Source organism: Protopterus annectens, chromosome 10.part0 (assembly GCF_019279795.1).
Source record: "Protopterus annectens isolate FY-2018-M chromosome 10.part0, PAN1.0, whole genome shotgun sequence".
In the NCBI taxonomy this organism is placed as follows: Eukaryota; Metazoa; Chordata; order Ceratodontiformes; family Protopteridae; genus Protopterus; species Protopterus annectens.
The window spans coordinates 703,340,492-703,363,580 of record NC_056744.1 but is presented as its reverse complement, the minus strand read 5'-3'; the positions used below and the strand labels follow the sequence as shown (position 1 = coordinate 703,363,580).

The following is a 23,089-nucleotide window of genomic DNA, read 5'->3' as shown; positions in this document are numbered from 1 at the left end:
TATGAACCTTAATTCTAAAGCATCACATATTACCCATGGTGTCAACTTCCAAGTTAAGGTTGTTACTGTCTTTTCCACATTTTGGATGGCATTTCCCTGTTTCAGACCGGTGGCTTAAGACTGACAACTATGATATAAATAATTAAGAAGCGATATGTATTAACACCATATCTCTCAACTATATCTCATTATGAGGGACATTCCAAACATTGAAAGCGTCAGTTACACATTCATTAAGATATTTTAAGATTTCTTTTAATAGAAATATGAATCCGAAGGTTGTTTATTCTTACAAAACATTCTTTTGATGAATTAATTAACCCATTTTAACCATGTTATGAGCTTCATAGCTAAAGCCATACTGTTAAAAATCAAGTGCAAAGTCTTTTTTCACAATTTCTTTTTGTTACAATTATGCCATCATTGTGTAAAGTGGGGTTTTGTATTCTAAAATGTGAAGTTTTAACTTTAGTTACTTAAGTGGACCTATATTATTATGTTTAGTAAAGTGGTGTTTGTGTTTACTGTATGCTGAACAACTGTCTGATTACGTCCTGATTCCATGGCATCATACCTCTCAACTGTCCAGATTGTTTGCTTAATGTTTTTGTCTGTTCCTCATAAAATTTGTGGGTTTCTGTAAGATAATTGAGGATTGAAGATTCTAAATAATTGCAGACATTTGAGTTTCTGACCTCATATCTTTCAGAAAATGCATGGCAATCTGTCCCTACTTTTGGGCTTTGTGCCCCAGTTAGTTTTGCCTTGGTCCAGATTTCTTGTGCTATGTGGCTGAGAGGTATGCATGGCATCCAGCTCCTGCTTCTGATGATGGAGTACTGGAGAGCATCTCAAGTAGTGAGGAACACACCCAAAAATAATCATGGACACGTTTAAAATATTAGCACTATTAACATGAGACATTGACAGAATAAGAAAATGTGAATTAATATACATTTTCTGAACTAAAAGAAGTATACAACTCAAATTAGTATCATTATTTATTAAGTGCAATTCACCATGTTTTCTCCAGTCAACAGTTTTAAGAGACACACCTAAAATTTGAGTTAAAATCAGGAACGTTTGAGAGATATGGGGGTGAGAAACAATATGTAGTGGTTTAGCATATTTTCAGTAGTTAGCAGATTTTATTACACAAAGTAACCAGAGTTCAGCACAGACAGTTTACTCAAACAATAAATCAATAAAAATATGTGCAAAACTACTACAAACTGTTTCTCCCATCTACTGCATTATTAGAAGGCGGGGGTGGATGACATGGACTCGGGAAGAAACCGACAGCTGCCCGACCTACAACAGAAACATGAGCTTGTTAAACTTAATAAATATTGGTCCAGTGAAAGAACAAAACAGCTTCCGTGAGTACTTCAATATTATAAAACGTTTAGCTTGCATTATACCTCTCAACCCAAGAAATCTGGACAAAGCCTGATATAATGAGGGTACAAAGGCGCAAAAATAGGGACAGATTTTTAAATATTCCTCTTATAAACTTAGAAGTTGCTGGAATAACAGGGTACGTACTAACATGCATTTTCTAAAGGATATGAAGTCTGAAACTGCAGTGTATGACATTATTTACTAATTTTGTTCCTCAGATCATTTCAGTGATTTACTGAAAAAAAAATTCCAGCTGAGAAGTTTGCAAAGGTTGGGGCGTTTAGCATTTTCCAGACAAGGGGGCGTGTATAATATTAGGGGGCGGGGGGGGGGTTGGGATTAAGGCGGGGCTTGCTTCCATGGTATTCAAACTAAGCATAACTCAACCCCCGTTGTCTAAGCCCATCCCAGTTCTCTATTTCTTTAAATATTTATAAGTATTCGACCTGATCTGCGACTCTATCTTATGCAGGCTTTTCGGTGTCACGTGATTTTATAGTCAACATGGCTTCCTCCAGGAAGTATTTTCGAACGTATACAGTAGCTGTGCCGTTAGGATTTTGTTTTATTTTCTGTTGTATCGTAGACAGCGTTGACCCTGGAGTGAGTAGATGTGAAGAGCTACGATTGGGACAATATCCTTTGTTGTACGTCTTTCACAGCGGTAGCGTGTGTACAGAAAGCAAAACACTTCTGGAAGCAAATTGGAAGTGGGATGATTTTACGGTGTTTAGTTGAGAAGATGTAGCTTGTTCAGAAATTTAGTGCGTGTTGTTTTCTGTGAAAACGGTACCGTATTGTGTATCGATCGGTCTGGTTTGTTTTCACGCAGTAAATCTTTCAGATTGTCCATTAAACTTCCTACTGACACATCTCTCAACTACTCCTCACTTTACCCCTGAATTTTCTCTGTTTCTTATAAAAAATCGGAATCAATGAGCAGTGCTGGCAATTTATTAATATTATTTATTATCACAATTGATGTCATGAATTTAAGATATTACTTATTTCTCAGAGCGTGCATATTATTCTAAACACATCAGGGTACCAACATCCCTGTGCGTCTTGGTCAGTAAGAACAGTATAAAAAAGTGATCGTAATTCTTGGCATCGATTACCAAGAGCCAACGTTTATAATTTCTCTCTGTAAATAAAGTATTCGCTTAATAAATTATTTAGCAGGATATTGTGTTATGTTCCATAAAATGGTATTGCATCTACCTTTAACTCGTTTGCTTTTATTTAGTGCTCCGAAAGGAAGTGTGGGGTGAGGTTGTTTAATCCTGCAGTACAGAGTTTCTCAAATTAAACGTTATAACACTAAATGAGGATTATATAAATGTTTTCTTAATTTATGCAGTCACGGCCATGAAGTCTGAACGTGAATTAATATCGTAGTAGCCCATGCAGATAACGTTCTTAAAGAAGTTCTGCATTTTCATGAGGAGGAATGCAGTTTTAAATCATTAATGTACTATATTTTTCGCGTTTAGAGTATCGAACCGGCAAAGGAGCATTTATTTACCATTTACAAATCTATACATTTTGTATATATAGTTTACACTGTTTAATTTTGAGTTTGCTTAGTTGAAATATTCTGGATTACTCGTTTCTCCTGCCTCTGTTTCATACTGAGGTGATGGTGAAGTGTACCACCAGGGTGTCTTCGTTATGCATTATTTTCAACACAAAATGGTCCTGTGTTCTGTTCGTAGTTCATTTTATATTTGGGCATCTTTTGCGTGGAGTCTGCATGTACTCCCTGTTTCTGCATAGTTTTTTCCCAGATGCTTTGCTTTCCTCCCAAGTCCCAAAGATGTACTGTGCTGAATTGGTCTTCTCCAAATTGGTTCTAATTGTGTATGCTTTGACATCACATTCAAGAGTGCTTTCACTGGTTTGTGTCGAATGAGTGCGCCTGGATAGACTTCAGCCTTCTGTTGACCCTGCTTTGGATATATCACTTTTACCCGTGTTTAAAGTAACTGTTCAGTCTTGTACTGGTGTATTCTGTTTCACAGTCACTTGAAAGAAGAAAAATGTTATTTTTAGCTGGTCAGTCTTAGGTTTGCAACTGCTGGGAGATCATTGTAGCAGCATAGCTGTTAATTCAGTTTCCTAGAAACAAAACAACTTATTTTCCCAGATGACTACTTTCTGTGGAGTAATTGTGTGCATCTGCAGCAGTGGTTAATATATTTCAGAGCATCCGTAACAGTGCATTTTGTGCAGGTTAATGGTAAAAATGAAGGGTTAAGGGTTGTTGCAGAAAAATCTATAGCTAAATAATAAATTAGGAATGTCCTGCATGGATGCTACCTGTAAATGTAGTCTAGGTAGTCATGCTATTTGAGTGCACCCCCCCCCCCCCCCCCGTGGGTCAAAATCACTATGTTGAAACTTTCTGATTGAAAAGGTAATTATGATAATAGTCCAGAAAGACAGTATGATTGTCATCCTTGGACTTTAGTGAAGATGTTGTGACAAAGTACCTGAGAAAAGATCAACCCTCATCATAGCTGGGCACAGAATTCTCGATGGAGGCCTTGGCAGTCCAGAAAATAATACAGAAAAGAGGGGTAAAACTTCTAGGGGAATTTTGCGTGTTAGGTTTGGAGAATGAGGGGGGGGGTAGGATAAAGAAGCAAGGGTAAGATTAATGGTGAAACAGGTGAAGAGTGTAATAGAAGTTAGAAGAAAGGGGTCAAGTAACTGAAAGGTGAGCTGGAAGGGGTTTTCTTGACATGGTAAGGAGAAGTGTAATGCAGAAAAAAAGTGAAGGTTGGGAGAGTTATGGAAGGAGGCTATGAGTTACTGTCAGTCAAACAGAGGATGAGGGAGAAGGAGGCGATGAGTTACTGTCAGTCAAATGGGATGAGGGAGGGGGTGTGAGTGACTCCTATAAAAATAGGAAGCATTGAACCACGTTTGAGGATTGTGTTGTGAATGGATATGAAGGAAAGTCTATTCTAGTGTGGTAGCATGAATAAAACATTAAATGAACCACGAGAGAGGTTGATGGTAAGCAATGTGCAGTCATTTAAATAGGACAGCTAGGAGTAGAGTGACACAAAGGTTGATGGTACTTCTTTCTGCTCAGTTATTTGTTATTAAATTTTATAGTAAATAAATTCTGGAATGTGTATGCATTTTCCTTTATTATGCAAAATAATGTAATAGCAGGACAGCAGTATGGGAGAATTTTTTTTGCAAAAAAACAACTTAACCGAACTGCTGTAAAACACCTGCACGCGTTCTCTTGCACACATTCTGAACAGGGGCATAGTTACAGAATGTTTATGTGAACTGTCTATATATATATATATATATATATATATATATATATATATATATATATATATATAATTTTATTTATTTATTTATTTTTTTTTTCATGCATTCCACATTATTTACAATACTAAGTTGTGGCATGAAGTGTTACATCCTTAGAAATGCCTATCTTTCTAGCTACCTGTCTTCTTCCTCTTATGCTTTTCAATATTCCATCCAAAGTTATATTCAGCAGTTTATCATCTATTCATAGCCTGGTCTGGATGTGAAATATACAAACCAGGAAGAGGAATATTCCTTTGACCTCCATGTCTATTTTTCCACTATACTGTACCTAAATTCTAGTGAAATCTGTTACTACTATATCAGTGCAGTAAATTTCTTCACCTTCACCATTCTGGTTATCAAACTCAGCTGCACATTCATAGTTGCAGATACCAGTTGTTCCAAAACGATCCAGTTTCAAGACCTTCCTCATAATAACAAGTCCATCTTTATTACTCCTACCACTTACAAGTAATACTTTAATGCGTATTGAACCCATGAAGCTTTTACTTATTTAAAGTTTGTTTACCGGGGTATACCATTTTAATGTTTAGATAACAAACTGCTGTCATCTAAACAACTCTCCATAGTAAACATGTAGATGGCAAACTTCCGTATGACTAACATTTCCTCCATGCGGTCAAAAACACACACAAAACTAGACTGTTTATATATAGAGTAAAACAATATGCATATTCTATATATAAAGTAAAACAATATACAAACTCGGCTAAAGGGTGGGTAAAACTCCCTCGGCACTTCTGAGAACATCAGGTTATACCTTAACTTCTGCTGTCTATATTCCTTAATGGCATCCAAAGACCAAGCTTTTTGCTAGCTTGTAGCATTTTAAAAGTCATGATCCACCAGTACTGGTCTTCCAGTGTTATTTCCCCTTCCAGGATGCCATAGCTAAGGCAGTCCTTGCACCTTTTTGTATGAGGTGACTTAAAGCAGAGTTGCTCTTGGCTGACTATATGCCATGTCTGCCACAGATGATGACAGTCTTAGGACTTCAAAGTGTTCAGAGTCCTCTTAGAGAAGCAAGTCAACTGCACCAGTTTTTCTAATTTCAGATAGTTAAATATTTCATAATTCTTCAAGATGGTATTAAACCGCAAATGACATGTTCTTGCTTCTCTTTCCAAAGTAATGTGCACAATTTGTTCAGTTTTACCGACTCCTTTTTGTAGTGGCATCAAGTCAAAACTATTCTTTTTCAGATTCATAGGTTCATAGAAGATTGCTAGGGTAATGGTTTGAGCCCTTACATACCTACTGATTTTACCCAGTATATGGATCCTAGGGGCAAGAGGATGGAATGGATTTGTGACTATGCCTTGAGTATTTTACAAATTGCCCATGTCCATAAAAGACAGTCTGTACCCCATGTGTCAACAAAATTGTTTCCAGACATCTCAAACTGTTGCTGTGCAACTTCCATAGCATCATTTAAATTTATCTTCTAGAGCTGTACAACTGATTTGTGGGTGGCTGCCTTCTTCACTAGATGGTGTTTCCATATCCATGAGGTGCCCTTTGTGATCTTGTTTTCCCCTTTATCTTTTTCTCCCTTCTACCCACAAGACATCAAGCCCCTCCAATAGTACATGGGCTTATTAGTTCCCTTATGGGGAGGATCATCCCTGAATCCACCAGGGTGGGAGCCTGAAGCAGGGGGCATCATCCAGGCAGACATTGCGGAAGTTTGTATTCTTGCTGGCAGCTTGGCAATGAAACCACATTTTTGTACTTGGAACTCTAGTCCCTCCCTTGGAGCTGAAGTGAACACCTGTGTCACTGCAAGGACTGCCAGTACCCTCCTCCCCATGACACACATGCAGAATAGGAACTACTCTCAATGGCTTGGGCAACTGCAGTACATGCCCTTCCCTTCACTAGATCGTGCTGTTCATATCAAGATACAGTTGTCCCTCTGCACAGACTCCCCAAAAGAACTAGCTGCAACTCTGAGCAGTAGTACCTTAACACTGTGATCAACAAAAACAAATATGGAAAGATTGTATCACTTCCTGGTCAGATGCAGGACTTTTAAATCCCCCCCCCCCCCCCCCGAATATTTGGCAACCTTGAGTGAGATGCATGAAATCTGATTCTCAGAGCTGTTGCTGGGGCCGATGTATCTTGGACATTCTTCCAATTGCTAACCCTTCAAGTAAACTAAGAAAAGATTTAAAAAACAAAAAAAAAAACTTAGGCACTTGTTTAAACAGTCACCATGCCATACATGATATCGCAGCTGCTTTAAAAAAAACAATAATACCAAGGATCAGCGTTTGTACAGAAAAGCAGTGGCGGCGTGCACAAATGACTTACAAGAGGGACTGATTGGCACCTTGCCAGTCATGACCTCCCCCACCCAACAACTTGCACCTTTCACCCCCGCCACAGTTGCATATCTTACTGTTTTTTTCTGTGTGGCTTTGTTGTAGTAAATAACCTAGGTTGTAATAGTCTGAAGCATGAATGTTTGTTTTTCTCCAAAATATTGAGACTTTCTTCATACAGATGGATGGTGTTTGGGGTTCTGCTTCAGGGTTATTTGACTTGCACTATTATGCAAATGTTTACTACAGAATGTACCTGCCTTATTTTATTTATTGACATTTGAGTACCAGGAAAGTCTGACTGGGTAGGAGCCCATTTTCAGCAGAGGCCTGGGGAGAAAAGTTCAAAGTATTACAAAACATTTTATGAACAGTAATTCTGCCGTCTTTAAAAATAATAAAATCATGCAAAATGTATATTTTTTATATCAGAATATTTCAGTATCCTTTCAGTACTGCATTATTTCTCTGTTTGGTGGTGAACAACATTTTATTTGGAAAAGGTTGCAAGAAGTTCTGCATGTGTGTTAACCATCCTGGCTGAGGTGTGGTATGAGCACAGCCAACTTGTTTTACTGTATATATGACTTTAAAGGCTCAAAGGGTAGGGTGGTAAACTGTGAGTTAGCTGTCATTGATGTATAGTGGCTTGGCACTTGAGAGGTTACTGCAATGACCTTGAGTAGGCATTTTTTTTTTTTTAGGTTCTTTATTACATTTTAGTGTTCATTGTTGCTGTTTATATTTTTATGGTTATTTTGCATGAAATTGCAGCTGTTGGTATTTATATAGAAAATAATGTAACTAATGTATTTATTTGTCCTCCCTGGACATGCTGAATGACTACACTGCCTTTATCCATTTAGCTCATTCTTTTCATTTGTGGTGGGACTTGCACCCTAGGCTAGGTGATTCCTGTAACACAATCATTCCTATATGGTGGGCTGCCTTATCAGCCCATTCTTGTCCCCATTATGGTAAGAGTTGGATGTTAGGGAGTGGGCCACCTTCCAGGTCCAGTGGGGCAGCATAACCTTCCCCCTCCCACTGCAGTTCTTTGAACTTCTTCAGTGCAGCTTGTTGCTGAAGAGGTTGTCTGAGCTCTGTGCTAATACATATATGGGCAATGCATGCTCTTAAAGTTGTGCTCCAGCGGTGCAACACTTAGTGTTCCTGCTAGGTGTCACCCAGGTAATATGCCAGAGCTGACTCCTCTCCTTCCAAGAATAGGTATAGCCGGCCGTGGACATAGGCCAACTAGGCGGCCGCCTAGGGTGCCACTGTAGCAGGGGTGCTTTTCTAGTATTTATTTGGTGTAGGTAGACCAGGATGGGGGCACCAGATGGTGTGGTAGGGGGTGCCGTGGAGCCCTTTTTTGCCTAGGGCACCAGTTGATCTAAGACAGCTCCTGAGAATGGGTAAGCCAACAACATATGCTCACTCCCATCTTCGCGTCCCAGTTCACTGAGGCACCCGAGCCACTAATTGGACTTGGCTGTGACTAGGCCATAATCAGAGTTTTATCCCTCTTCATCCCTGGAGCGGACATAAAAAAAAAAAAAAAAAAGACTTTTATTTCATAAATTTGCATTTTGGAAGGGCAGCACATATAGGTTTAGCCAAACTATTTTTAACAGTGTTGATTGATAGTAATTTATCAAAACCAACTTATTTTATTTGTCACAGTGTTGTACTTATTAATTTTATTGAACTGGTAATGTTTTTTTTACTAGTAATTCTTTTCATTGTGTTTTCTTAAATGGAATACATTTGGAGAAGTCCTTTCTGTCGAGCACAGAGCACTTCATTTCGGACCAGGTACTTCTGGATTCCAGCTGCATAAGTTGTTGCATGGCTGCATTGGATGTTGTGCAAGCCTTGATTTCTTTTTATTCTCTTTGGCTTGGCCTTTGACCAGCCAGTGACTTGAACAGTTGTTTTGATCCTGCTGCAAATGAGGAGGCTTTAGTGTCTCTTCTATTTTTTTCTTTTTGTGGGGTGGAGGGGAGGTGCCATAGTATTTGGGACTGTAAGATTGCTGCTTATGTTTTCATTTGCTTTCCTTAACTTTTTGTACATATATTTGTGAAGACCCCAAAATAGATAATGCAACACAAGAACCAGTCAACTGTACAAATAAGACAGCAGTTGGTAAATGCTTTTTAAATTTTGTATCAACTTTAATGTAGCACATTGTGCCAGGAATGTTCTCTTCGCTTTTTCATCATAATACTAAAATGTATGCATTTTTTGCCAAACAGCAAAGTTGTGAGTCTGCATTTAATATGTGACCGTTTCTTGATAACGCTACTAAACTGTAACACCCCCCCCCCCCTGAGATCCACAAAATATGTATGGAATTTGTGGTCTGTTAAATGTAGTGGAGACCAGGATTCCATAAAATGTATATAGTTTTACTGCAGAACCAAAACATGAAGATGGTAATGTCGAGTCTTCTATCACAGATAGCAAAAAAAAATCTTGGCGACAGCATTTTCATCAAATGTAGGCAGTCACTCTCAAGTAATACAAGAGTTTCAAGCTGGAACAGTCAGTGTACCATAATGTTAGCAGGTCTTGTCAAAACAGTGTCTAAAAGATGGCTGTTGCTTTAAGAAAATTATTAGCATAATTAACATCAGATTTGTGACGTATAAAAGGGGTTCTGTCCTTACAGATTCACAAAAATTGGCTTCTTGTAAGATGAATTGTTTGGCTACAGTAAAGAAATGTCAGTGATGTACCTGCAGTAAAGAAGGAATGTTCATGGAGCATTCATGGGGGCCTAGAACATCATCCTGAAAAGAAATCCAGTGGAGCATGATGAGAAATCCTAAATGCACCTTTATATATAACTTCTGTTGAAGCAGAAGACTGCTATATTCTCTGCCTAATAGATGTGCTGGACCTAGCCAGGTCATTTAAATTATGGTTGATAAATGTTCTGCTGTAAATTTGAAGGGTTGTAGTCAAAGTGCCTGTTTACCCAGTTTTGTAAATTAATTTTTTTAGCCGTAATAGTAGGCATAGCCTGTGAAAAGTGTGAATTCCCCAGCAAAAAGTTAGGATTTCAGGTAGGATAAACCCATTGTTCCCTCTCGGTCACGGAGCACTTCTCTCCTATGAGCTCTTTCTTCCTTGAGCGTACTTGACTCCTTATCTCAAAATGCATATGAGATGCAGCTTTCCATTAAATGTTTGTGACAACAATACCTGTAGATCTACTTTCGATGACTCTATACTGTAAAGGTCTTGCCGAAATCGAGAGAGGATAAGATAGGCTCTGAAAAAAGTATTCTTTTAACTAGTTAAATGCATTATCTGTCCATAATGTTTATTTAACCTTAAGGGGCATTTCTATTTCTTTTTCTTTGTTTGTAAGAGGGCAAGCTGTTGAAATCAAGTAGTACAAATTTTCAGAAGTACTCGACCAATCCTGTGGACCCAGTAGTCACTGTATCAGTACTTGTATTCTTCAACTGTGTCACACCTAACATGCTCTTGGGACCATCATTGCCTGTTACTAAGAATATAGTACAGCTTGCACATTGGCCAAATGAGAGTCCCAGTCATCTCAATGTATTGTCATGTTGTGCCTAACCTATAAGGCATCCACAAATACAGCCCTGATGGAGCCACTACATGTCTGGAAGTCAAACAGCAGAGGGTCACCTGATTTAGGGCTCTAAATTTAGCCAGCGACTCGAACAAAATATGCCAAAGAGACAGATGTGGGTCCGAGATTGCCCCTTCTTTGGAACAGTCTTCCTATTCACCTTATGCAGAGCCCTTCCATGGCCCTCATCAAATGTAACTTGGATCATTGCCTGAGGAATCGCAAACTCACACCTGGAGTAGTACCTATGTCCCTTATGGACAGGGGCAATGCTGTAAAATACTCGATGCACAGGCACAATTACATGCCATGTATTGGGTAAAATCTGATTATATTGGCTAGGCTTGTGAGAGCTCTTAAGCTGTCAGTCTAGTAATCTCCTGCGAACCTAGGCAAGCAGTGTCACCATTGCTATGTGGTCTTAAGATTGTGTCCATAAGTTTGTGAAAGTTCACAGGAGCATCATGAAAGGAAGGGCAGTATAAATGGAATAAACTCTCTGGTGTTGATTTAAAAAAAAATCATTGACCTCCGCCATTAGAAGATCTACCAGTGGCCCTTTGCCAGATCTGTTAGAGTGAAGAATCTTTTTTTCCCAACCTTTTTTCTAAGTTCATCAACTCTAGGTGTTGAGGTAACTGTGCGATGGTGAAATGCTGTTCAGCTTCCTGAAATTGTTACAACATGTGATTATTCCATCGGGTTTTGGGACTAATACAGTGGGGCTGTTCTAACTGTATTTTTGACTCCCCTATAGCCCCCATCTTAAGCATCTTCTGTGCCTCCTATTTCCTTTCTGAGTGATTTTGGCATTTTACATGATTTTAAATTTAATCTTTCTCTGTGGTTTCAAGATTTTGGTATGGTATATCTCTTATGTTTTCTTACCAGTTTGTTTAAATTTTGTAGTTTAGAGCATTTATTTTTTATTGTATTGTAAACAGACCCTGCCAAAACTAACACTTGATTGGTAGCACTGAGTTCCTTGGTCATTGCATCCTTACTACACACTTCTTGTATGGTCTGAGCTCTTCAAATGTGTTCTCTTACAATGAGCATGATAACTTTTAGTTTATCCTGAAGTTCTTAGTGTTCTATGACACTTTTTTTAAATGGTATTTCCTCCTCTTCCCAAGTTTTATTTTGGTATTGCTTAAAACCATGTCTTAGAATGTCTGCCAAACAATGATTCAAAATGATTAAACCCCTTTAAATCTTGTGGTAATTCTATGTGGGGAAACAGTATCTCCTAACTGGTTCCATTTTATACCATCTTCTTCAATTACTTTTCTGAACATTGATTTCAGGGTTCAAGTTAACGTATTCTACGAATCCATCTGTCTGGGAATAGTACACTGAAGTTTTAAACTTCTTCACCGTTAAGTATTGGCACTATTGGTGCATTACTTTTTGACGTAAATAGTCTTTTGGAAAGTGAGTATGTCCCTAGTTATCCATTTCAGAAAAGCATTAGCATAGCAAGGGTGGGGCAAAGAGGCTGGTGCTCCGGATGCAGAGTATTAGTAGGTGTGACTTTAGCAGTGCAATTTTTTAGTACTGGCAATTTTTTCTCTTCACTTGGAAGAGCTGAGGGTGTGTGAATTTGGTGTAGGAAGCCAATTGGTACAAATCAGCTTGCTACATTACAAGCCTAAAGTACTTTTTTGCTCTTCACTTAAATAGCTGAGGGGGTGGGATGCTACACTGGGAGTGGGCAAAGGACACTAGTTGAGGAAATAACAATGGCAGACGCTGCCCTCGTGGCAGAGGGGGTCCGCAAAATCAGGGTGACAGATACGTTCTCTTCCAAAACCTATCAACATCCCTGAAGGGATGCCCGACTGCTCAACTCTGCAGGCAGTCGGGGGAAGGCTTTCATTGTACCCAGTCGCCTGGCAAAATATTACAAAAGACAAATTAGTACTAGCCATTATATCCGGAGGTTAAAAGATTCCCTTTCATCAACCCCCTTTTCTTTCAAAAAAATCCATCCCATGTGTTCCACCCAATCTAAGGGATCAGGCAGTCACAGAAGTTTCAAGACTGCTAGAAAAAAGAGCCATCCAGGAAGTCCCCGCAGACCAAGTAGGATCCAGAACTTACTCCAGATTCTTTTTAGTGCCCAAGAAGACAGGGGACTGGAGACCAATTCTGGATCTCAGCAGGTTAAATAAATCTGTACAAAAAGAAAAGTTCCAGATGGTAACACTGCAGTCCATTCTCCCCTTTCTGGGTCAGGACAATTGGATGTGCTCCATAGATCTTCAGGACTCGTACTATCCTATAAAAATGCACAGACGGTCCAGGAGATGTCATTACCAGTTCAGAGCTCTGCCCTTTGGTCTCACCACAGCCCCCAGGGTGTTCACCAAATGCATGGCAGTAGTCATGGCACACCTGAGACGTCTGGGATTCCAGGTGTTTCCTTCTCTGGACAACTGGCTCCTCACTGCTACCACCAGGCAATAACAGAGGCACGAGATTACACCATCACATCCTGTGCTCAACTAGGCATGACAATAAACTTCGAAAAATCTGCCTTGTTGCCCTTTCAATCTATTACATACATAGCAGCAGAGCTAAACACAAGAAAAGTGATTGTAAAATTGCCCCAGGAAAGAGTTTCCATTATTTGAAAACAGGTGTCACTTCTCCTGAGGAGCAAAAGAGTTCAATAAAATATGTTCTTCACGCTCTAGGGTCCATGGCAGCAGCCATTCTTCTAGTTCCCTTAGCACGCTCTCACATGAAAATCCTTCAGTGGCTTCTTTTCACACAATGGTCCTTCCAGGAATTACCCATGTCTCACATAATGTTAATTATGGAATCTTACAAAAGTCACCTTTCCTGGTGGTTGGTCTTCAGGGCAGACCTTTCATGGAATCCCATCTGGTTGCCACAGTGATCACGGACGCTTCCCTGATAGGGTGGGGGGGGGGCATTGTCTAGGGAAGAGACAATCCAAGGCACTTGGCAACCTCATGAGTACCACTTGCACATCAGCGTCCTGAAGATGAGAGCGGTGCTTCTAGCATTGCAAGCTCTTCAAGACTCTCTCCCTGCCTGGCCTATTTCAATACAGACGGACAATATGTCAGTGGTTTGGTACATCAACAAACAGGGCAGAGCCAGGTCTTACCCCTTGTGCTGAGAGGCCCTCAGACTGTGGCAATGGGTGATTTCCTCCCAACGTTTTCTGAGAGCAACGCATAACCCCTAATAGTGGACAGGCTCAACAGGGTTATCCTCATGCCTCACGAGTGGTCTCTGAAACAGGAAATTGTGGATCTTATTTTCCGCAATTGGGGCCAGCTTTTCTGCGATCTCTTTGCCTCTCCCCTCAACAACAAGTGCAGCAGCTACTTCTCCCTTGTTCCTCCTCATGGTCAGACACCCAGGGAAGCTCTAGTCCACAATTGGCCTCAGGGACTCCTTTATGCATTTCCCCCCTTTTCCCTAATTCCAAAACTCATTCAGAAAGCAAAATCATTGGGTTGCAAAATGATTCTCATGGCCCCCTATTGGCCCTGACAGATTTGATTTACGTTCCTTCACCCCCACCTTCTAGCCCAGCCTTGGATTCTGGTCCCTGTACTGGACCTCTTGATTTATCAAGCAGGCGGGCTACACCAGTCCCTCCAGTCTCTCAAGCTCACAGCTTGGTTACTGCACTTAGAATTCTAGCCAGGTTCCCCAATATTTCCCCAGCAGTGCGTGATATTATTTCCTCCCATAAGTCAAATACAAGGAAAGTCTATGCTAGCAAATTGAAAAGATTCTCTTACTGGGCAGAAACCAAGAATTTAGATCCTTTTACAGCTCCTGTACATGAGATTTTGGATTTCTTAGCAGAACTGTTTCATTCTGGTGCAGCGGCTGCTACCATCAGAGTACAGCTATCTGATATCTCATATTTTCATGTCTGTTTCTAATTCCAGCATAATGTGTCTCAAACTCTGTAAGGCCTTCATGAGAGGTACATCTTTACTTAGACCCCCAGTGAACGAGCCCCTTCCACCTTGGGATCTCAATTTGGTTCTGGCCTCCTTGATACTGCCACCCTTTGAATCAGCAGCATCATGTTCCTTGAAATTTCTCTCTTGGAAAACTCTCTTCCTAGTTGCTATTACTTCTGCCAGACCTGTTTTAGAACTTCATGCACTATGCTTTCGCCCTCCATACCTAGTTTTTCACAGAGTTTCTCTGAGAACCAACCCATCTTTTCTACCTAAAGTTTGTTCAGAACACAATTTGAATCAATCCATTGAACTTCTGTCTTTTCCCCTAATCATTCCAGCAAGGCAGGATACAGATACACCAGTTGGATGTGCATAGACAACTGCATTTCTATCTCCATAGAGCTAAAGAGATGAGAAAATCAGATCAGTTGTTCCTTTCATTTGCTAATGACAAACAAGGCCTTACAGTTTCTTGTCAAAATAGTTATCAGACACCATAGCCCATACCCACCATTTGCGACAAAAAGATCTTCCAGCAAAACCCAAAGGTCATTCAACCAGATCAGTAATTACTTCGATAGCGTTTCAATCTAGATTGTCCATAGATTCAATTTGTGCAGCAGATCCTCATACATTAATTTCTCATTACAAAGTAGATGTGGTCTCCCGGGGCAGGGCTTTCTTTGGTTCTACGGTTCTAAGAGTCTGTTCCAATGAGTCACCCAGGATTGAGGTGCTAGGGACGCTGTCACATCCAGCAAGAATGAAGGTGAGATTGGACAACTTAACATAAAGAAGTTGTGTACCTACCATAACATTCCATATTAGTTGTCCTTCATCTCACCTTCCTTCTTGCGTCCCTCTTTCCTTTCTCCTTTCTCGATTGAGAGGAGTTTCTTATTGGTTTCACTGGCTAATTTGTTTTGTTGTTAGTTGCTTTCCAAGCAAACCATGACAATTAACTGTATATCCAGGTTGATTAATGGATTATCTTCTATAATTATGTCTAGTGTGAGCTATAATTATGTCTAGTGTGAGCTATCTCAAACGAGATCTGGGTAGCTGACGCTGGGCATTCTGGGATAAGGGGTAGACTTGAGCCAAGTAAAGAGCTCTCTAGCTATAGTAAGTGGCTGAGTTGGAGCTGAGGATCATCTCTGAACCCATCCAGCAAGAAGGAAGACGAGATGAAGGACAACTAACATGGAACATTATGGTAGGTACATAACTTCTTTTACCACAACAAGGCAGTCTGAGGCAGAGTCCAGGCTCATTCTAAAAGCACCTTGGCTTCGTATGTAACTTTCTTGGAAAGGATTGAATGCTAGAAGTATTCTAGAAACAGCAATGTTGTCTTCTTTCAATAGCATTATATAGCAGTTAAAAGCTAGATTCCTTCTCTATGTTTAGGTCAGACTTTGCTAGGACCATTTTCCAGGGACTCCTGGACCTTCATTTTTTTCTCCTTCCTCTGTGTAACCTATGGTAGTCTACTCCTATAGCTAAGGCTACTCAAGCAGTAACCATATTGTGCAGTTGTGTATGTAGACTTGCCATAATGGCAGATGTTTTCTCACTGCTGAAGTAGCTGCTCTTACCCTCCACCCTACCCCCTTTATTTTTATATGTTTTTGTTGGTAGGATGAGAATTTAGGATTTTCGACTGGAAACAGTGTGTCTGCTTTGCTTGGATTACTTTTGAATACTTAGTAATTCTGTATAATTATATATTATTATTATTTATTTATTTATTTTTACTTAAGATGAGTTTACATTCGCTACTTCTACTACTGTTGTCTGATCTGATTTACTATACAGTGATTAACTAGAGATATACGGACTAAAAATCTTACACACAGAGAAATTTCTTGCACTGTTTTGTTTTTGGACCCACTATACTTGTTTAGTGGGTTGTTTTTAGACTTCAGGAATACCACAGAGATTACTTGTGCTTTTTTTTATATATTTATTTTACTAACATTGACCTCTCAGAGCTCTAGCCTTCCTCTTTTTTTGTATGAAAAATCTGAAGGGCATCATGCCCAAATCACTCTCTCTCTTCAGATCAGCTTGAGCGGAGTAACAGTTTGGGCACATGGAGAGTGCCCGTGAAGCTTTGGAAGTTTATCAGCTGTTGTATAATTAGCAGGCTATCATAGGAGGTTACTAGGCTAATGGCTCTGGGGCCCAAGCCTAGCCAAGAGTTTATCCCCAAAAAACAACCTCAGTCAGCACCTGTCACCCCTGTCAATGAGGGACAAAGGTGGAACCCCTGAGACAAATTTCTGTTTTCCAATCCACTCATCAAGGTTGCGCTTGAAGAGGGTAAGCTCTCCAGCAGGTTTTGTTGATGTTGCATATTAGATTTGGGCCTATTGAGTGGGTAATGCACGAGGAGTTGGACTTACGGATATGGAGCATCTCTAGGAGGGCAGGATCCAATATTGCCTTGTAGGTGAGACATAGATCACCTCTAGGAGGGCAGGATCCAATATTGCCTTGTAGGCGAGACATAGATCACCTCTGAACAATCTGTATGATACTGAGTAAAGTGATAGTGATTTGAGCCTGTCCACACAGGACAGGTGTTAGAGGCCATGGGTTCTCTTTGTGAGGTATTTCTGTGGCCTTTCCAGTTGGTGCAGGTGTTTTGGAGTGGTATATACCAAACGGGGTGTTGTACTCTATTATGGGTCTAATGACAGAGGAGTACAGAGAGATAATGATGTTTTTTTTCTGGATGCAATCCCTTTACTTATGAGATGAACCAAGTAAAAGGCTTTTCTGACCACTGCCGCCACATGATGGTCAAATGTGAGAGTGTTAACCTGAGTACCCAGGTCTCTCAACCACGGGTTGTGTGCTTAGGGAGTTGCCGTTGATGCGGTAATCTAGTAGGGGCTGTATTTTTGCAGAATGGTATGATAATACATTTTTTTATGTTTAACTTAAGGCCATGACTTTGGCACCAGTTATTTGTAGCTGTGAGGCCCTCTTGCAGTAAGTTAACATCATTTGGGGAGTCAGTGATAGCACCCAACTTACAGTCATCTGCAAACTTGGTCAGCCACAGGCCCTTTGTCTTTGCCTGGACCTCTGGAACGTAGATGGCAAAACAGGGGTCCCAGGACAGATCCCTGGGAAACACCACTAGTCTCAGGTCTGCTGTCTGAGGTGGTGGTGCTTAATTTGAACTTGTGGGTCCCATCTGTGAGGTAGATGGCCAGCCATCTGAAGATAGGGATTAACACCACCATATGTTAGCTTTTTGATGATGCTTGAGTGGAGGATTGTATAAAAGGCCCTGGCCAGGTCAAGGTAAGGTGTATGTACTGACATTCTCTCATCCAAAGCTTTGGTGGCAGTCTCAAAGAAGTCATCAAGGTTCAGTAGGCTAGATCTGCCCCTGACGAATCCGAATTGTGTGGGATTGAGTGTTTGGAGATTGCTTATGTCCTTGTTTATGAGATCCATAATAATATGCTCCATGGCCTTACAGATCAGACTTGTCAAGCTAATGGAGCGATAGTTTCCTGGGTCAATAGTGGCACCACCTTTGTGCAAGGGGATGACGATGGTGGTTCTCCACTCTGCTGGAATGAAGCCTGTAATTAGGCTGTGGTTGAATAAGGGTGCTCAATGGCAAAGCTAGTTCTTGCTGGAGATGGTGCAGAATACAACCTGGGATATTATCTGGTCCCATGGAAGCTCTGTTCTTTGCCTTGGGTAGGGCCTTTAACACTTTATCTACAGAGATGTGAAGTGTGAGAGAAGTATTGGGGATGTCAACTGGGCCTTTGGGAGCCGATAAGGGGTTGAAGTTTGAGGTTCCTAACGTAACTGAAGAAGGACTTGTGGTTTCCCTTTGTTTCGAAGGCTAGTTTCAACTCATTATTGGCACTGGAGTTTTTCACTAGTGATCTAACTTGCTTATTGAGGGAGATTTTCTGATTTGGGATTTGTTCCTTTTTACCCTTGGACAACAATTTCTTCCTTTTGTTGTAAAGCCTCTTGATAGAGGATGTCCACCAGACAAGTTTGTGTTTCCTTGAGGAGCCGGTTTTAGTTCTGTTGGTTATGGTTAAACCATGCATTTGTACAGATGCTTGTATATTGCACTGGCGTAGTTCAGCATAGTTGTCTGCATCCTCTGAGGGGGGCAGTGGTGTGAAGCTGCTGATACCCTCCCTTAGGAGGGTGTAGTCAGCTTTTGAGAAGTTTTTTAGCCTGGTTATGACTGGGGAGTGGTTGGGTGGGAGGGATAGAAGCTTTGAATGAGATAGACTTGTGATCTGATCTCACCAGGGAAGAACATACTATGGGAGTGGTGCAGCAGTCACCCATGTTGGTGAGAACCAAGTCCAGAATGTTATCTCCTTGTGGGGGCTGAGACCAGCTGGTCTAGTGCATTAGAGTTAATGAAGTCAAGGAATCGTTGGGTGAGTGTATTAGTGCAGGAATAGTTAATCAGTCTGGTGAGTGTATTAGTGCAGGAATAGTTAATCAGTCTATGGTGGGGTAGTTGAAGTCACCAAGGATCAGGGTGTTAAGGGGGTACTTTGGAGTAGAGTAGGTCCAAGTAGGAGGAGTGGGTGTCCTGAGACACGGAGGGGGTCTATAGCTGGCTATAACTTGTATGGGTGTCTTGCCAACTGTCAATTGCGCCTGCAATAATTCCAGTCCATCATGCTGGTAAACTAGTCTGGAGGTGTGCCTCTCTCTTTAATGAAAATAGAGACTCCACCACTCTTAATCTTTCTGACCTCATTTTGGGGTTGGAAAGTGTGGAATGAGGTATAGCCTGGTAAGGTAGGGGTGCTCTCCGCAGCCCTGAACCAAGTTTCCGTGAGTACACCGACATAGGTATCTTCCAGTGGGAGAGGAGCCTCCAGTGAGTGCATTTTTAGATTAAGGCTGCTAGCATTGAGCAGCATGACCTTCAGTTTGCTTTTTGACAGATCTTTCATTTTGGAAGATTTGTCTTTGGGACATAGCCTGAAAAAGGCACAATGGGGGAGGCAAGAGCCTGGGCCAAGATCCGGAATCCCAGGGGTGACAGGTGGAGGCTTGTCAACCATGTCATCCCAGGCAGACAGATACTGGATCCCCTTGGAAAGACACCAGAAACTAAGCCAGTTGTTTGTCAATCATTTTTTGTTGGTGGTGTGGCATCATTCTTGGTGAAGGCAGGATGCTACTCAAGGCCAGGGTCACACCAGCCTGGAGCACGTAGTCTGAGAGCTCAATCATGTCTCTTCATATAGTCGAGGGAGGTACATCTCAAGTCATTTACACCAACATGGACAATGACAGAGTCATACTTGTACTGTTGTGGGGAGACTTAAGTGCATGTGTGATGTGGCCAATTCTAGCGCCTGACAAACAGCTGGCTGTGACCTTCTCCTTGTTGAGCCTGGTGAGGTGGATATTGGTGAGGGGGACATCAGTGTCTCTCACTACTGAGTCACCAACGGCTAGTATGTTCAGTTTATTGTTATGTCTTATGGGCTGCATTGGTTTATTGTTATGCCTGATGGGCTGTGTTTGTGAGACAGTGTTGTGTTGACTACTGTGTGATATGTGATTGGCATAGTGTGTGGAATGTTTGTGAGTGTGTTTTGGGGGTCTCTGTTTAGGTAGGTTATTGTTGAGGACCTCTACATAGGTGGGTGTGTCTCTGTGATGATGGTGGTGTGGTGTTTGTGCTGGCAATCTCCACTTTGTCAGTAGTACTGAATGTGTTGTGTGAGAGCATGGATTCCAGCTTACTGATGTAGATGCATCTCTCTCAAGTAGAAGAATTATGTGCTAGGAAAAGGGGACTATCTGTGAACATGAAGCACTTGCTACACTGTCGCAGTATGGCCATGATGACCAGACTGGCAGGGGAAACTGATGAGAATTGTCAAGACGTAGTGCTCTGAATACTTGATGGACTTTGGGAGAGCAGGGTTTCTCCACAAAAACCCTAAATGTAAAAATAACTGGCCTAAAGCACAAGTGCTAAAACCAAAACTAAGATGCTTAGAATAGGATGTAAATGAATCAAGCTACTAACAAGCAGTAATCAGTGCAGAATAAGAGCACACAGAACAGCCAACTAAGGTAATAAAGAAGGTAGAAGACAGTTAACAGTGACAACGGCTGAATAAAGTATAAATATTTTTTTTGTTAGTGGAGAACTAAGGTAATGAAGGTAGAAGACAGTTACAGTAAGAGCAGCTGAATGAAGTATAACTAAATATATATTTTTTTTTTTTAGTGAAGGGGGATGGAATAGATCAAGATTAAGAGACTACAGGGATTGTCCTGCCCAAATGCTCTCTCTGTACGCAGTGGGTAAAGCTGAAGAGATGGGACTGGTAGGAGTGTCTGAAATCAAAATATGATGTCACTTTACTCAGTTGAGTGAGCAAATGAGATATCCCAGGAGGAGTGTCCAAACACAAATTTATAGGAGGGGCGGGCAATTCCAAAGCCACCAAGATTAATACCACAACAAAAACAGGCAGGGAGTGTGGGAAATAACTGCACTGAGGCAGAGAGACTATAATATTCAATGAAACAAATAAATACAATGCCATACAATCCGTAAAACAGTGCAAGTGCAGAACAAAGTATACTTCACTCAGCTTGTACTTCAGTTGATTGCAGGTAGATAGCAGCCACTAAACAGCTTGCCTATTGATCAGAAATCCACATATATGTGACTTAACACTTATAGGGCAAGGAGAAACCCTCTAGGTTAAGAGTTAAACACTGAATATCAAAGAAGTGACACAACTACTACCCCCAATGAAGCCAGGTATAATCTGTGGAACTAAGACTGCTACAGCAGTAATCCATTTGAGCATCTACTGTTATGGTAAGTTTACTTGCATATTTCACTAGTTATTTGCTATTTTTTATTAGCAGTTTGCTTTCATTTGGCGACTGTCTACAGGTGCAAGCAATTAGTCATATCATCTGAGCACTGTGTTCTTAGTGAAATTTACAACTCTTTTTTGTGGATCTGCAAAGTGGTCTGCAGGTGTAAGTAGTTAATCATGAGAAGTTAGAATAGTGCTTTCTGAGTAAAGTGCGAATGGTACAGAGTAGCAACATTTAAGGGTACATTGACACGCAGTTTAGTGAAAGATGAAGGATGTTTGAAGCTGTAGGAATGGTATACAAACAGTTGCCTGTCCAGCAGCTTTATCACTTCATTTAATATGACAGTGCAGAGTTTAGTTTGCTTAAAGGTAGCCAGTGTACTTTTTAGGGCTAAAGGTTTAAGGTTACTTAAAGCATTCATGTTGTTTTTCACAACTGGGAGGGGGAAAGAAGTTAAAAAAATAACAGCAAGTAGAAAGCAAACAGTGCAAGTGGGAGCAATGGGTCTAAATGTGTGCTATAGTGTTATGTCTTTCGGCTTTTCCTGGTTAGGGGTCGTCACAGTGGAACTCCGGTCCGCTAATGATTGGCAGATAGATTTTTACATGCCGAGTTGCCAGCCCTGACGCACAACCTTCAACGAAGGTATGCCCATTCACGCATGTCTCCACGCAGAAGACGCTGTAGCTGAGAATCGAACCGGACAGCATCTTACTGTGAGGTGACAACGCTACCGCAGCACCACCACCGCAGCAAATGTGTGCTATATTGTATGCGACTCTAATTTTAGAATAGGTAATGACTCTGGGTGCAGGCATCAATTTGGGGCAACTGCTGTTATCTGGTGAAATATATTGTATGTACATAGTTTATTTAGACTTTTATGAATCTTTAGTTTTTTTTATTGAAACAGTTTTTAACGTGACATGGATCAAATGGAGATGATGAGAAGAAAGCATTATAAGAGACCAAATATTTGTGTGTGCATTTAAGCTAATAGTTGTAAATACACATTCAAAACCGCTATTGTGTAAAATGTGTGGCACTAATAAATGGCTACTCTGTCCTTATACTGACCTGGAATAGTTTTGAAAGAAAGTGGAGTACTGAATTATTTTTAAAAGTACAGAGTGCAGATAGCAGTGTTTGAGAAAGTACAGAGTGTAGATAGCAGTGTTTGAGACGCATTTGAGTATGTACAAGTACAAAGTATAAGTATGTGAATCTGACAAAAAAAATTCCAGGTGAACAATCGGCAGACTGCCAGGGACAAAGAAAAAGGGCATATCTGAAAGCTAATGAGGCTTCATTAGTGATAGAAGAAGGGCAAAAAAGACAACAATGGTAGATTTGTGATTGTAAGGGTTTTTTGAGAGGAGAGGAGGACTTGTGCTGGCATGTATTTATATTCCACCTAAAACTATTTTAATGGAGCTTAAGAGGATTTTTGGAGGAATAATATGCTTTCAGCAGGGAATATTACTCGTAGGAGGGCACTGGATCCTGTGTTTCAGTATCATGACTGTATTGGCTGGAGCTAGAAAAGAAATAACAAA

At 40.7% G+C, this 23,089-nt stretch overlaps 1 protein-coding gene across 1 annotated transcript in view; it reads left to right on the top strand.

The window, feature by feature from the left end:
- Positions 1–1,855: 1,855 nt before the first annotated feature.
- Positions 1,856–23,089, top strand: part of TM2D1 (TM2 domain containing 1) — a 728,199-nt gene continuing 706,965 nt past the window's right edge. Inside the window, exons 1-2 of the mRNA XM_044085534.1 lie at positions 1,856–2,036; positions 9,163–9,236. Coding sequence (XP_043941469.1) covers positions 1,906–2,036; positions 9,163–9,236 — 205 coding nt within the window. The 5' untranslated portion in view covers positions 1,856–1,905. The remainder of the gene's footprint in view (positions 2,037–9,162; positions 9,237–23,089) is intronic.